The 14,331-nt window shown below is 38.1% G+C and overlaps 2 protein-coding genes across 3 annotated transcripts; one reads left to right on the forward strand and one right to left on the reverse strand.

The window, feature by feature from the left end:
• Positions 1-2,107: 2,107 nt before the first annotated feature.
• LOC147295812 (Pentatricopeptide repeat (PPR-like) superfamily protein) lies at positions 2,108-6,378 on the reverse strand. The gene is made up of 4 exons (XM_086233458.1): positions 5,471-6,378; positions 3,199-4,215; positions 2,824-2,896; positions 2,108-2,740 (listed from the first exon to the last, which is right to left on the reverse strand). Exons 1-2 carry the CDS (start codon positions 6,376-6,378, stop codon positions 3,276-3,278), a joined length of 1,848 nt encoding a protein of 615 aa, XP_086089584.1. The 3' UTR covers positions 2,108-2,740; positions 2,824-2,896; positions 3,199-3,275.
• Positions 6,379-7,596: 1,218 nt separating this feature from the next.
• LOC147295813 (nitrate regulatory gene2 protein-like) lies at positions 7,597-12,279 on the forward strand. 2 transcript variants are annotated; one of them, XM_086232999.1, is made up of 5 exons: positions 7,597-7,692; positions 9,023-10,363; positions 10,570-10,781; positions 11,026-11,249; positions 11,354-12,279. In XM_086232999.1, the coding sequence occupies exons 2-5, from the start codon at positions 9,235-9,237 to the stop codon at positions 12,078-12,080; spliced, it is 2,292 nt and encodes a 763-aa protein (XP_086089125.1). In that variant the 5' UTR covers positions 7,597-7,692; positions 9,023-9,234; the 3' UTR covers positions 12,081-12,279. The 2 variants fall into 2 exon arrangements, with proteins under 2 accessions (XP_086089125.1, XP_086089127.1); XM_086233001.1 differs by having other exon boundaries at positions 10,654-10,781.
• The last annotated feature ends 2,052 nt before the right edge of the window (positions 12,280-14,331 follow it).

Here is a 14,331-nt window from a genome sequence, read left to right on the forward strand (position 1 = left end):
TTATTGGGTCACTATCACATGAAAAAACTACAGGCATGGTGGGATCTTCATAATTCATTCAATTTGTGGCTGTGTTTCCAGTGGCTTAAACCATCAACTTTTAAATAAAAATTAGTGGCTATATCATATGGTATTGAAATTCAACCAACATTTGAATTTGTGAGTATACATGCATGCCTTTTGACAAGGGAGGTGCAATTATGGAAGAAAGTGGCACAATCATGAGCACCTACGCATATATATATATATATATGTGCCACAAAGAAAGAGCAAGCAGCAAGTAGGGTTTCATTTCTAGCTTCTGGTAGAAATGGTAGAAATTCAGTACAAGTGTCAAGTGTCAAGTGTCATGTCACGAGACACACCACCAAATACCAATGGCCAAGTAGAATTGGTTCAGTTGGCTAGCTAGCTATAAGCCTATACAAGCCTAGCTATGTGTCTTTTAATGGTATACAGTAATTAGTGGACATGTTGTCATCACTCATACACCAAAACAGGCTTGGAGCCTGATATTGGTGATCACCAAAAAACATCAGAATCATATCTGCAGAAACCTTTTCCCCCATATAGGTAAAAAAGATTTTTGTTTGCACAGTTTTTAATCAATGCAATCTGCAATATTGCTGGCTTAGAGAAATTATTCCACGCAAGCAACTAGGGGACAATATATGGCATCGATCAAAGAAAATCAAAGCAAATGTGTATTACATATCACATCTCTATCTGTGGCTTTTGTTGAATCATTTCCCATTGTTCCATCTCTAGCTTGCAACGTTGACAACACTACTTTCGTGTACGTATTTTCAACTTACAAATTGATTTCCACTTATAATGATACGTTTGAGCTTGAGAATTCATAGTTGAATTCATTAATTTTAAATCTATTGAGGTCTTACGTTATACCAAATAATACCAAGATACCATGAAACATTAATTATCTTTGATATAGACAAGCTAAAACATGATCTTGGTATAATAAATTGGAATTCAATCACATTCTCTCTACTCGTTTATACTTCAATTTTAATCTTAACTATGTATTATAATTTGAAAGGTGCATGAATGAAAGTGAGAATAATCCATAACAACTTTTAAAAATGTTTGTCGGATCACATTCATTGATTTATAATTCATTATTAGAATTGAAACAAGTATAGCAAAGAATCCAAATTCAACAAATTGAGATCTTATCCTGACATAGATTCATTGCATGCAAAATTTATTTTGTTATAACATTATGAGAACATTTCTCGTTACAAATACTAATATATAAAGTCATGATTGACTTTATAAACAACATAGTTAATATAAAACTAACAAAGTTTAAAGGTTAACAAAGTAAAATATAAGAGGTTAATTTCCCATTTTATTTATTATATATATGAAATAACTTTAGATCTAAAGATTTACTTTCTACCTTCTGTGAAAGTTAATTTATGTGAAAAGTTCAGGCATGGGTATGGAGTGGTAGTTTTACTAAATCCTTATATACTCAAAATAACAGAATAGGCTTACAAGTTAATGCAAAGACAAGAGAAAAAAGGAAAGTACTGCAGAGACAAAAGAAAAGTACGTAGTACAATGTATGTTAAGCCCAAATTCTTTTCTTCACAGTGCGAGTGGACTCCAAGGAAACAATACACAAGTGCTGAAACCCAAGTACATTATTTTCTTGTCCAATGGACAATAAACTTCAGGGCTTTAGTCCAATTTGAATTTTCAATGGTAACTTGGCCCATTTTAATCGGCCTCAAAAACTACTACTAATCACATACTGTGGGCCCACATATGTAAGAAAAGTCCAAAGGCAAACAAGAGGCCCAGAGAGAAGGAGCCCAAACAACCAGACCTACGAGGGCATTGAGAGTCTAGATAATTAATATCCATTCAAATGACAAAAGGGAGGAAAGGCAACCCATATAAGAAAAAAAGTAGCATTGCCAAGAAAAATAAACATCAGCAAAGTAAACTGAAAATTAACGAAAGGAATGCAAGAATAATGATTCCTCTACAGGCATACCAAACTCCACAAGCACATTCAGAGACAATGAGAGATATTGAAAATTCTTTTGGGTATGAAGATAGAAAGTAGTACAACCTAATTAAACAGGAAAACAAAATTCAAGTCTAATCAGGGACAGAAACTAGCTTCTATATGAGAAAGAGGGGACCTTTCTTGGCCCCTGTAAATCATTTCTAAAGAATGAGCTAGTGCTTTAACATCATGAGCATGGACATTGATTGCCAAGTTATGAAGTAGTAACTATTGAGACACTAATTTACAATTGATTCTAAAGTGTACTTATTCATCGGAAGTGCCTTTTCCAGATACCAACAGGAAACCCTCTCTTATAAAACTTGAGGTAGCTAAGATGACATTGAAATAACACCTGCCAAGAATCTCCCCAAGTGATGATCTCTTATCACCACTGCAACCACACCAGAGATATTGCTTAATTAAGGTTCTATATAAATCCTAGTCTTTGAGTATTGCTGTCCAGCACCAATTGTGCACAGCTCATGGCTCCATACCATGTACAATTTTTTCTTGACAGAGATACACGAAGATATTAAGGAAAGAGAAACCTATGGAGCTATGTACAATTGTTGCTGGACAGCGACATATAAACCCTAGTCAATCAGTTGATGGTTTCTGCCAACAAAGATCATTAGGTCAACTCATGGTCTTTTTAACCACAGTAGCAGCGAGGGAAGACTAAATTCAGGAAAGGTAAGCCTGCAAGTTTTAAACAACGGTTGCATAAGGGGTATAGAAAGTGAAATTAAAATCTCCAAGCAAATGACTGCATCATTTCTCACCTCTAGAGCTCGGAAAGTCTAATGCAATGCTTGTTTAATTTCCATGCCCATGGGTGCACAGATATCCAATTCCCTGCATGTCCAAGCTGAAAAGTTAAGAACCAAAATAAGGGACCACTATAGGAAAGAAAAAGAGACCCAATAACCCTCATAATTTATAATTGCACTCAACTACACATCTAAAACTAAGTTTTTAGCTACCCAAAACAAGTTCTTCCCGTTAACAAAAATGCACAACAACCAAACTATTCATGCAGAAAGGGGAATGAAACAAAATAAATTGAAGAGCAGAAGAAAGCTCACACAAACTTTATTCCCTAAAAACTTCCACTAAATTTGCTTGAAGACAGATATAAGTTTCTTGAATTGACCAACCTGGCAACTCAAATTATAAGCATGTTGTTTTGTTAATAAGATCCCGACGTATAGCACGTTTTGTCATCCTTGTTTCTCTAGAGAGAATTAATATTTGGAATGTAACTTTCATTCTTCAGATCTTCATATAATAATTTAAGTACTTGGTAAATCTCTACTGAATCATCACCAGCGTGAAACTCATGAAGTTGATTCCCAATCCCAATCCAGCTACAACCAGGAGTCTTGCTGACACCCTTTTGTCTCATCAACACTCTCATCCTTGCTGATTCATCCCACATTTTTAAGCCCGCATATATCTTTGATGAGATAACATAGTTTCCAGAATTTGAAGGCTGCAATTCCAGAAGCAGCTGCATTACCTGCTCAGTGACATCTACATTTCTCAATTTCTGACAGGCACCAAGCAATGCCCCCAGTACAACTTCATCTGGTTTTTCAGGCATTTTCTTAATGAAGTCCCAAGCTTCGTGTACAAGTCCAGCACGTGACAAAAGGTCAACCATGCAAGAGTAGTGCTCTATTTTCGGGACCAGCCCAAATGACGAGCTCATCAAGTTAAACAATCGACGGCCCTCCTCAACTAATCCAACATGAACACACGCAGAAAGTACTCCTACAAATGTGATGCCATTTGGGCGAGCAGCCCCAGCACTTTCTGTCATACGCTTGAATAGGGATATCGCTTCATGGGCTCTCCCATGGAAAGCAAGGGCAGATATCATGGCATTCCAAGAAACCTCATTTTTCTGGGGCATGTCTTCGAAAACTCTTAGTGCCTTATTTAAGCTCCCACACTTAGCATACATATCAATTAATGCGGTACCAACATATATGTCGTGCTGGAAGCCCCTTTCTGATGCATATTTGTCAATCCATTTTCCTAAATCCAGGGCACCGATTGAGGAACATGCAGACAGCATTCCAACCAATGTGATTTTGTCAGGACTGACACCTGCCTCTTTCATGCCATCAAAAAGCACCATTGCTTCATCTGACATTCCATTTTGAGCATACCTGTCATGCATATAAGAAAATAAAAAATAAAAAATAAAAACATATGCCATCAAAAAGCACCATTGCTTCATCTGACATTCCATTTTGAGCATACCTGTCATGCATATAAGAAAATAGAAAATAAAAACATATGCCATCAAACTCAATTAACACATATATAGATATAAAGATAACAGACAATGAATTACTCTCCAGATATATACAGGAAGATAATTAATACAAATATGCACTATACAATTGATGTCAGAATTGGATCTCCTTATCCAATGCATCCCAATAGAATCCAAATGAACATAGGTCATTACCAGTTGACTTAAAGGGAAATATTGCAAGGCTGTTGCAGAAAATGTTGTGGGTCAATGACTCAATGGTAGTCAGAAAGCTGTTTAATAGATGCATAACAAAACTTTCGTAAACAATAAATTTACCATGCAGACATTTTGGTAAACGCAACAATAAAAGTAATGCGGACGTCTTGAATACCATCATCAATATTATTGTCATTATTATTGTGTTTATTGTTAAACCAAAATTCTGCTAAGCAATAGCAGACTTGGCAGTTTTCAAAAAGGCAGCCCCAGTCTACTTCTCAGAAACTGCATTCCCATGGAAAAAAATTATCATCTAGGAGGAACCTCAACACACTTCCAACGCTAATTTTTCCATGAAAAAGTAGAAGCAAATCACAAGAGAAAGACTTAAGTCAGACAAAGTTCAAGTGTGCTGAACAGCGCAAACCAAACCAATCTACCAAAATTTGCTTGCTAAACAGCGCATTCCTGCTTATGAATCATACTAGGGTACTCATAAACCAAGTGTGGACTACAAAAGGTCCGACAAAAGGGGCAAGCTAAAAGATCAATGTAGTTTAATGGTACATGAGGCACACTAGGATGCTAAAACCAAATGAAGCGAATAGTAATTGTTTCATATGTCTCCACAACAATATGCTTCTGGCTTTGTTTTATGAGTTTTCCTAGATTTCATAATCTAAAGACACTTTGCAAAGATCAGGATTTGGAGGCAATACTCATGGCATGGTCCACAGGCCATGCTAGTAGATGAAGAAACTTATGTTAAAGGTTCTTTATATCTGGTCATCAAAGATTCATTTTTCTTCACTATAAGTACATCAAGGTCAGGCATTAGAGCCATACCATTATATAGATTAGATAAAAGTTACGCATTTTAAGGAACTTGATTTGTAACATGAACCATAATATTAAGCAAAGAGGGGAGGGAGGGAGTTACTTGCCCTGTAATCATGGCATTCCATGTGACACGATCCTTTCTCGCCATACTGTCAAAGACCCTCCTAGCAGAGGACAAATCACCGCACTTTCCATACATGCCAATCAACGCAGATCCCACATATGAATTCACCTCCAACTTAGTCTCAACAACAAAACCCTCCACCCACCTCCCCAAACTCAAATCCCCAAGGTCCCCGCACGCCCCAAGAACGCTGACCAAAGTCATTTCATCCGGCTCAAACCCCGCATCCCTCATTTCCCGAAACAGCCCCACCGCATCTCCCGCATACCCCATCTTCGAATAGCCCGAAATCATTGAATTCCACGAGACCAATTCCCTCTCACAAATTTCGTCAAACACCTTCCGTGCAAAACCCAGTTCACCACACCTTGCATACATGGTAATCAAAGAGTGACTCACATGTCCATCCCTATCCAACCCGGTCTTAAACACCGACGAATGGGCTGCACGCCCGTGATTCAACTCTAACAAATTGGCACAAGCAATGAACAAAAAAGGGTACGTAAAATTATTGGGCATTAGACAGAAAGACTTCATTTGATAATAGAATTGAAGAGTGAGTGAGTACTTATGCCATGTGGTGGTGAGGCCACGGATCATGACATTGAAGGCATAGTCATTGGGTTCTGGGATATGGGAGAAGAGCATGGAGGCATAGGTGAAGTCTTTGAATTCAATGATTTTGGGGAGAAGGAAGTTGGGTTTGTATATGGAGTTTATGAGCATCTGGGTGTGGATTTGTTTCAGCTCTTTGGTGGATACACATTGTTTCAAGAGGTAGAAGAGCATCTCAGAGAGTTTTGGGTTGCTGGGATTGGGATGTATTTGGGTCTTTTCAAATGTGATTCGGCGGGGAATGAGGTGTGAAGGGACTTTGGCTCCAAGCATTCTTTTGCTGGGAAAATTCCCCCAGAGCTAGTTTTTAGTCTTGCTGCTAAGGTGACATTGTGGCCCAAAAGAATCAGCCACAATAAGGTCTAGTGGGGAAAGCAAACTTAAAAGTTAAAACAACCCACACTCAACCATACATGGCCTCATGATCGCCCCAAAAAAAAACCATACATGGCCCAAACTCCAAAGGCCCCAAACCATATCCCTAGCTAGTACATATTGTTAAAGCAAATCTACAACAATTACAATTTACAAGTCAGTTGTACAGACTGTACAGTCCTACTCGTACCAACTAAGTACCAAAGTTTGAATTTTGAACTGAGAAAGATAAACATGAGATGGTACTTATGGGCCTTATGGGCCTTATGGCCGTGACCGTCGTCGTACAATTGGCACTTCTGATATTTGCGCCTGAATTCAAGGGCAATTCCGTACAAGTACATTACCGAGGCATCCCGAGGCTTTTGATGGGACCCAGCTCTCCCTCTTTTTCTTTATAGCCGACTTTTTTTTGCTTTCAAAATTCTTTACTATAATTTTCTACCGTAATTTCTCCATTATTCCGACCTGAAATTACCAAATTGTCCTTGCTTTTTAATCGCAAGCACACACCACCGCTTGCGAGAGCACAACAGAAAGCAAGCAGCCAGCCCAGGTGTGCATGGAATCCAGTCCACGTGTAAGAAAACTAGAGGACCACCACGCATGCATCAGTAGCTTCCCACTACCGAGTTTTACTTTCATCTGACCCTTCAACTGATCCAACGGTGAATCATCCACTTGAGTTGAGTTTCAACTTGGGTTTGAGCTCATGTCACCAACAAAGTGAACGAGGGATCTCCCATGTTGGGTAATGGGTGTAACATTTCTAGAAGACATTACCTTAATTCCAAGGATAAATTTTTAGAATATATTCACTGCATATGAGAATTAATAATTTCTTATGCTAGAATTAATATCTTGAGTGTGAAATAATTAAAAATATTTAATGCAACAGTACTGAGGCTTGCTCTTGTGACTTGTCAGAAGTCACATAAATAATAAAGTCAAAGTGGCGCTTGCAGATATTTTGTACAACATGGAGGGCAAAGTTACTGAGCTGTCATATTCTCTACACATCCTCCTGTTCCCCCCTTTTTCTTTTTTGAGTCCTCCAACCCCAAACTTTAAAGTTTTGTTTTTTTATGTTTTTGTCTTCTCACTTGGGTTTTGACCGTTACTTTTTCTCAACGTCTCTCTGCCTCTCTCTGCCTCTCTCCCTCTCTCTCAGTGATCGGAGCTCCTTCTCTTATTCACGCCTGCAATACCCAGGTAATGCTTCTCCACTGTAATCCAATCTATTCATTTGTATTATTTTCTTTCTATTTTTTTGTGAATTATTTGTTAGAACAATCATCCCAACATGGTTTTTTCTGTATTTCTCTGTCAAGGGAAGCTCTTTTTCCCCCCTGTTTTATTATCAGCATTTTCAGCAAGATTGTACTAAAGAAAATATGAAATGGGTTTTTTTTCCTTAAAAAGGAAATCAATGTTCATGTAGGCTTGAATCTTCATCCTATTCAAAGAAAACATGTAAATTTTGTAGTTTTCCATTTTTTGAAATGGTGAGCAGTTGGTCACTTTACTACAAGCTGAAACAGTAATTGGGTTCTTATTTTTATGTTAGTTTAAATTTTTTTATCTCTTTGGAAGCATAATCTATTCATGAGTATTAGCTATTTCATTTTAATTTTGAAATTTTCTGTTTATCCTTTTGTTTCTCCAGTAAAGTCTCTGTTTATCCTTTTGTTTCCTTTACAAGAGAGAGATAAGAAATGGTTTCCTTTCCAGCTTCATATGTTAATTTCATATGAACAACTGCAACAAGATTTCAGAGATGATTTTTATTCAAACATTTACTTATTTAACTAATAGATTTTGATGTCTCTCCGTCTTTTTTTCATTTCTGTTTCAGATTTCACTATGTGCTATTTGCAAGTTTCTTCTCTCTCTCTCTCTCTCTCTCTCTCTCTCTCTCTCTCTTTATTACTTCACTTTAGACTTTTATCTTCTTTTGCTTTGTCATCTTCTTATTACCTTGACTATCTGTTCTCTTTACTATGATTTTGCAAATCTTCGTCTGAATTCTTTCCTTCTCGCTTCCCTTTATTTCTTGGTTTGAATCAATGTAATGGTCATTTCATCATAAGTTTGTAAATTTAGGAAACCTTAACATATACTGTTCCAGAAAGTTATATTTTTTTCCTTTCAAATTAGCAATAACTAAGAAAATTATGAAAGATCAAAGATTGATCTTTCTTTTCAGGGTATGCTAGGAGGTTCTTTTGCAAGTTGTTTTGGAGCCGAAAGTTCTATGTTTCCTTCCTTTGTTCTTTTTCCCCCCCATGCTTGACAAAAACTTAGTAGGTCTTAATTTGTTGCTTTATCATGATTTTATGTAGTTGTGTTGGGTTTTTGGACAACTAGAAAAAGGCTTGAAAGAATCTCATTTCTCCTCATTGTGCAAATTTGAGATGTTCTGAAACCTTCTTCATGACTTGAACATAAAGAAAAGTAGCCAGACATTTTCTAAGTGTTTTTATTCTATAGAAGAACTTAAACATGTGAAAATGTAGTTATCTAAAATTTAATTTCTCTGCAGATTCTTTCCTGTTCTCCATTTCTTGCTTTGCACATGTGATAAATCTTCATGTTGGAGTGTGGTTATTGGACTCCTCTATTTCTGCTGATCAGCCTCAGTATATCCTTATGAATCTGGTGAGAAATACACAAGACTACCCTTGTGATTTTGGTTTTGATTCAAGCTTGAAAAATTCATAGGGTTGAAGGATTGAAGGTAAGAGAAAGTGAGAGATGGGATGTTCTACATCAAAGCTAGATGATGAAGAAGCAGTTCAACTTTGTAAAGACAGAAAGAGATTTATTAAACAGGCTCTTGAGCAAAGAACACGATTTGCCTCTGGACACATAGCCTATATCCAGTCCCTAAAAAGAGTTTCAGCTGCTCTTCGTGATTATATTGAAGGAGATGAGCCTCGCGAATTTTTATTAGATTCATTCATAACCCCACCTTTCACACCAATAAAGAAAAAAAGTCCTGGTTTCATCTCAATTTCATCAAAATCCTTCTCACCTTCACAAATCCAATCTGAACCTCATTCATCTGTGAAAGTACATTACCTGAGGTCAGGAGGGAACCCAACAGTTTCAGTTGAAGAGAGACCTCAATCACCAGAAACAGTCAGAGTTGAAACTTACTCTCCAATGCACCATTTTGGGAATGACGGTTTTTTTGCAATGCAATCTTCACCAATGAATTCTTCTTCATTCTTCTCTTATTCCCCTAACAATAGGCCCAACATCCCTCCACCTTCGCCTCAACATTCTCAGTGGGACTTTTTTTGGAATCCATTTTCATCATTAGATTACTATGGTTATCCCACTCGAAGTAGTCTTGAGCAGACAGTCATGGATGATGAGATTAGAGGACTAAGGCAGGTCAGAGAAGAAGAAGGGATCCCTGACTTGGAAGAAGTTGAAACTGAACAAGAGGAATGTGATAATAATGCGAACATAACACAAGAAAGGGCTAAAGTTGATCTAAACTGCAACAGAGAAGAAGTTATTGTTGAAGATGTTGATGATGATGATGATGACCAGGAGGATGAAATGGACAGTGGAACTGAAACTGAGCATGAACCAAACAGACCATCTCATAGTAGGGTGAGTACAGAGGTATCACGAGCTCAGACTGCAAGACAAGTTGAAACTAGTAATCAAGAAACAGCTGTTGCTGATCGGGATGCTAAGGAAGAAACACCAGGCTTTACTGTTTATGTAGACCGAAGGCCAACAAGTATGGCAGAAGTTGTCAAGGATTTAGAAGCTCAATTCATGATTGTTTGCAATGCAGCTAATGAGGTCTCAGCATTGTTAGAGGCTAGCAGAGAGCATTACTCGTCAACCTCCAATGAACTCACAGGTTTGCTTACTTGGCTTTTACTTCACCCATGCTGTTATTAATTCTTGCTATGCCATTAGTATTTCAGCATAGTTTCCATCTTACCATCTAATTAACTATCTTGTATGCCAAGGAAGGTCAATGTTCCATCAAATCGTTTCTTCATTTTGGTTTTCATGCTTTCTTTTAACTTTTGGGTTATCAAAGCAACTATTTTGTTGTTGCAGCCATGCAAATGTTGAACCCAGTAGCTTTGTTTCGCTCAGCTTCCTCTCGCTCAGCCTCATCCAGATTTTTAATTAGTTCTTCAGGATCTAAAGATGAAGGTTATGAAAGCAGCAGTGACTTCTCAGAGGAGCCCTGCATGTTTTCAGGTAGTCACCAATCAACATTGGACAGATTGTATGCTTGGGAGAAGAAACTCTATGAGGAAGTCAAGGTAAACTTCTAAACTCCACCACATACTTGTACCGCTAATATATTTTTGGAAAATACCTTAATTGCAAATAGCACCTGCTTGTGTTACAAAAAAACTCGACCTGTCAAACTATATTAAGTTATTAAAAGAGTTTAATTAAAAATTCGATTCTCTAGATTTTCTATGAATATGTCATTGTTCATGATTTGCTTTATGCTCAAACCAAATTATGAGAAATTGATCAATGCCTTACCTACTTGAACAGTCTGGAGAAAAGGTTCGGATTGCATATGAAAAGAAATGTAAGCAACTCCGGAACCAAGATGTGAAAGGAGATGACCATTCTGCAGTAGAGAAAACAAGGGTAGCCATTAGAGATCTGCATACTCAGATGAAGGTTTCAATACACTCAGTTGAAGGTATTTCAAAGAGGATTGAAACTTTAAGGGATGAAGAATTGCAGCCTCAACTTTCAGAATTGGTACAAGGGTATGCCACTCAGCTTTTGTAAATTGTTGCTAAAACATGTCACATGCACAGATAGAGTTAGTTGTGAACCATGCTTCATGTAATAATCCCTCTCTTAACTCCAGGTTAGCAAGGATGTGGAAAGTAATGGCAGAGTGTCATCAATCGCAGAAACGAAGCCTAGATGAAGCCAAGCTTTTATTAGCAGGCATACCTTCAAAACTGGAATCTAAAAGGCACTCTTCCATTTCAGTCACTGATCCAAACCGGTTAGCTCGTTCTGCAGCCAATCTTCAGACAGAGCTGAGGAATTGGAGAGCCTATTTTGAGTCATGGATCACTTCTCAACGATCCTACGTGCATGCATTAACAGGCTGGCTCCTCCGTTGCATGAGGGCTGATCCTGATACGTCAAAGTTGCCATTTTCTCCTCATCGCTCCAATGGGGCTCTTCCAATATTCGGAATTTGCATCCAATGGTCAAGGTTTCTGGATGCCATACGCGAGACACCAGTGCTGGATGGACTAGATTTTTTTGCAGCTGGTATGGGGTCCCTCTATGCACAACAGCTTAGAGAGGATTCACGTCGAGTTCAGGTAGGTTCAAGGAGATTCGGAGCTGGATCACCGGAGGAATTCAGTGGGGATATGGAATTGGTGGAGGTTGGTGAAGTTGAACAAGTAATGACTGCAGACAAAATGGCTGAGGTTGCCATAAGGGTACTTTGTGCTGGAATGTCAGTTACTATGAGCTCACTGACAGAGTTTTCTATTGCTTCTGCTGAGGGATATGCTGAACTTGTGAATCAATGGAACAATGCCAAGACTGGAGTTGGGGATGTAAGGTTATGATATTTATGGGGTAGTTTAGCAATGGGTGCAAATGTAATTAAAAATTAATCTATTTATAAATTATTAGCATAGAGTTGTTGCCACCCTATCCCTTATAGTTTGACTGACATGGTCGGTTGTGACATCACCAGGGAGAGTAGAAAAGAACTACATTATTCCACTAAATTATATCCTTCTGTCATTTAAAAGGTAATCTGTATATCCCAGGGTTTCAGATCTTCACTATTCACCATTTGTAGCCCGTTTGGCTATTCTTTCACATATGTAAAAACATTTTTGGTAGTGTTTAGCAAAAATAGTTAAAAATGTTTTCTAGAATACAAAAACTTTTTTTAATGATTTTTTGAGAAGCACATGTTCCTCAGGAAGCAGTTCCAAGCATTTTTACATGAAGCATCTAGAATTTTGATAAGAAAATTGTATGTGCTTCTAACAAAAGCACTTTCAACAAAAGCACGATACCTAAGGTTAGTCAATTACATGCCTGGCAGATTTATAACCTCACAAAATACTCAAATTTTTACGGTCCACCACTGAACTACAAATCCCCCGTCTGTTGATGTCCAACATGCAACACAGATATGCCTCAAATCACACAAACAGAGCCACCCCATCATCCCTTTTAGTCCACATTGCTCTCAGCCTTTTCAAACACAGCAAAAAGATATTTGAAACCAAGAATGAAAATTTTCAAAAAACAAAAAAAGAAACAAAAATTAAAGAGGTAACATGAGCAACCAGCTTTGACATGTAGCCCAAAAAGCTTTGCCTTTAAGGTTCTTTTCCTCCTCTGCGTTTTGCTTTCTCTGTGCTCTTTGGGGGAGCTATCTATCTCTAATCTACTCCTAAATCCTAATCATGTCTGGGTAGTAATAACTACAACACACTCTTTAAAACAATGACAAAATTACTAATTAGTCACAGATGGTATTTAGCAAACTAGTAACTATATATAGCAGAATTAATTCTCCAAATTAACTCAAGAAATACCTACAATATCTAATGCTGCTGCTACGCAAATATGTACGTATGTATGAGGCACCACAAGGACAACGTAGTGATACTATCTCAATACTTGTCCCTTGGCCTGGATTTGATTTCCTTGTTATCATAAAGCTTCTCTTGTAACACCTTTGGTCATCATCTCCTGCAGCCCTCTTGCGAGTAGTACTACTGTTTGTAGCAGAGGAAGAAGATGAAGCAGGTTTGCGAGTCCGAGTCCTCAACGACTTGTCGTATGCCTCTCTTTTTGCAGGGTCGGAGAGAACGTCTCAGGCGGCTTTGACAAGCTTGAAAGCACCATCGGCAGCGACAGAAGCGTTCTTGTCGGGGTGCAAAGCCAGCGCCAATTTCTTGTATTGTTTCCTGATGGTTTCAAAGTCCACGGCGGCCTTGGTTTTGGGGATGCCGAGGACTTGGTACCAGGTTTTCTTGTCGGATAAGGCTTTGTGAATTTTGTACGCGGTGATGATGTTGTCAATGCCAAGCACGTCCGGGTCGAATTGTTTGGCTGCCATGGCCTGCATGATTGCCAGGGTGAAGTTTCCAAGCGTGAAATAGGATTCTGCGGCGTCTCGGGCCTTGACGGCCGCTAACTCCGCCAGGTTGGTGAGGGGATCGTGACATGAATCCAGAGATATTTGTGGGATAGAGTTGCTGCTGTTGCGGCTGCGGGTTTTTCTGCTGCTGCGCTTCCACGTGATAGTTGAAGTCGTGGTGGAGTGGACAGTGTGATAACCAAAATTAGTGACCGACTACAAAATTATAGTTGATGTGAGTCTTTGCTTGAAACTTAAGTAAAACGTTGAAACTCTAAACAAACACAAAAATGAAACTTAAGCAAAACATGTGAGTCTTTACTTGAAACTTAAGTAAACGTTGAAACTCTAAAAAGACACAAAAAAGAAACTTAAATAAAGCGTGTGAGTCTTTACCTGAAACTTAAGCAAATTAAATGTTAAAACCCTAAATAAACAAAAAAAGGAAACTTAAGCAAAACTTTGGATTCCTACTTGTACTTGGATGAATACTATCACTTTCATGCTATGATGCATGGCTAATGGGCCAACACCACCATCTACCATTCAATCAGAAAAGGAACCATATTTATCCCAATATACAGCATCGATCATGATCTCTCAACTCACTCACAGCCAAGCCAAATGCTTCAAAGGGAAAAAAAGAGCATTCCCCAAACATTCAAACAAATCTATCTAATCACATTCACCTTTACAAAACTTTGTTGTTGATG

The sequence above is a fragment of the Dryas octopetala genome, chromosome 2, assembly GCF_963921425.1.
Source record: "Dryas octopetala chromosome 2, drDryOcto1.1, whole genome shotgun sequence".
Classification (NCBI taxonomy): domain Eukaryota; kingdom Viridiplantae; phylum Streptophyta; class Magnoliopsida; order Rosales; family Rosaceae; genus Dryas; species Dryas octopetala.

Coding starts and splice junctions, on each gene's coding strand:
- LOC147295812 (XM_086233458.1), bottom strand. CDS start 6,378: ATGCTTGGAGCCAAAGTCCCTTCACACCTCATTCCCCGCCGAATCACA. Junction 4,216..5,470: donor TGGAATGCCATGATTACAGG/GCAAGTAACTCC, acceptor TATGCATGACAG/GTATGCTCAAAATGGAATGT.
- LOC147295813 (XM_086232999.1), top strand. CDS start 9,235: ATGGGATGTTCTACATCAAAGCTAGATGATGAAGAAGCAGTTCAACTT. Junction 10,364..10,569: donor AACCTCCAATGAACTCACAG/GTTTGCTTACTT, acceptor TTGTTGTTGCAG/CCATGCAAATGTTGAACCCA. Junction 10,782..11,025: donor AACTCTATGAGGAAGTCAAG/GTAAACTTCTAA, acceptor CTACTTGAACAG/TCTGGAGAAAAGGTTCGGAT.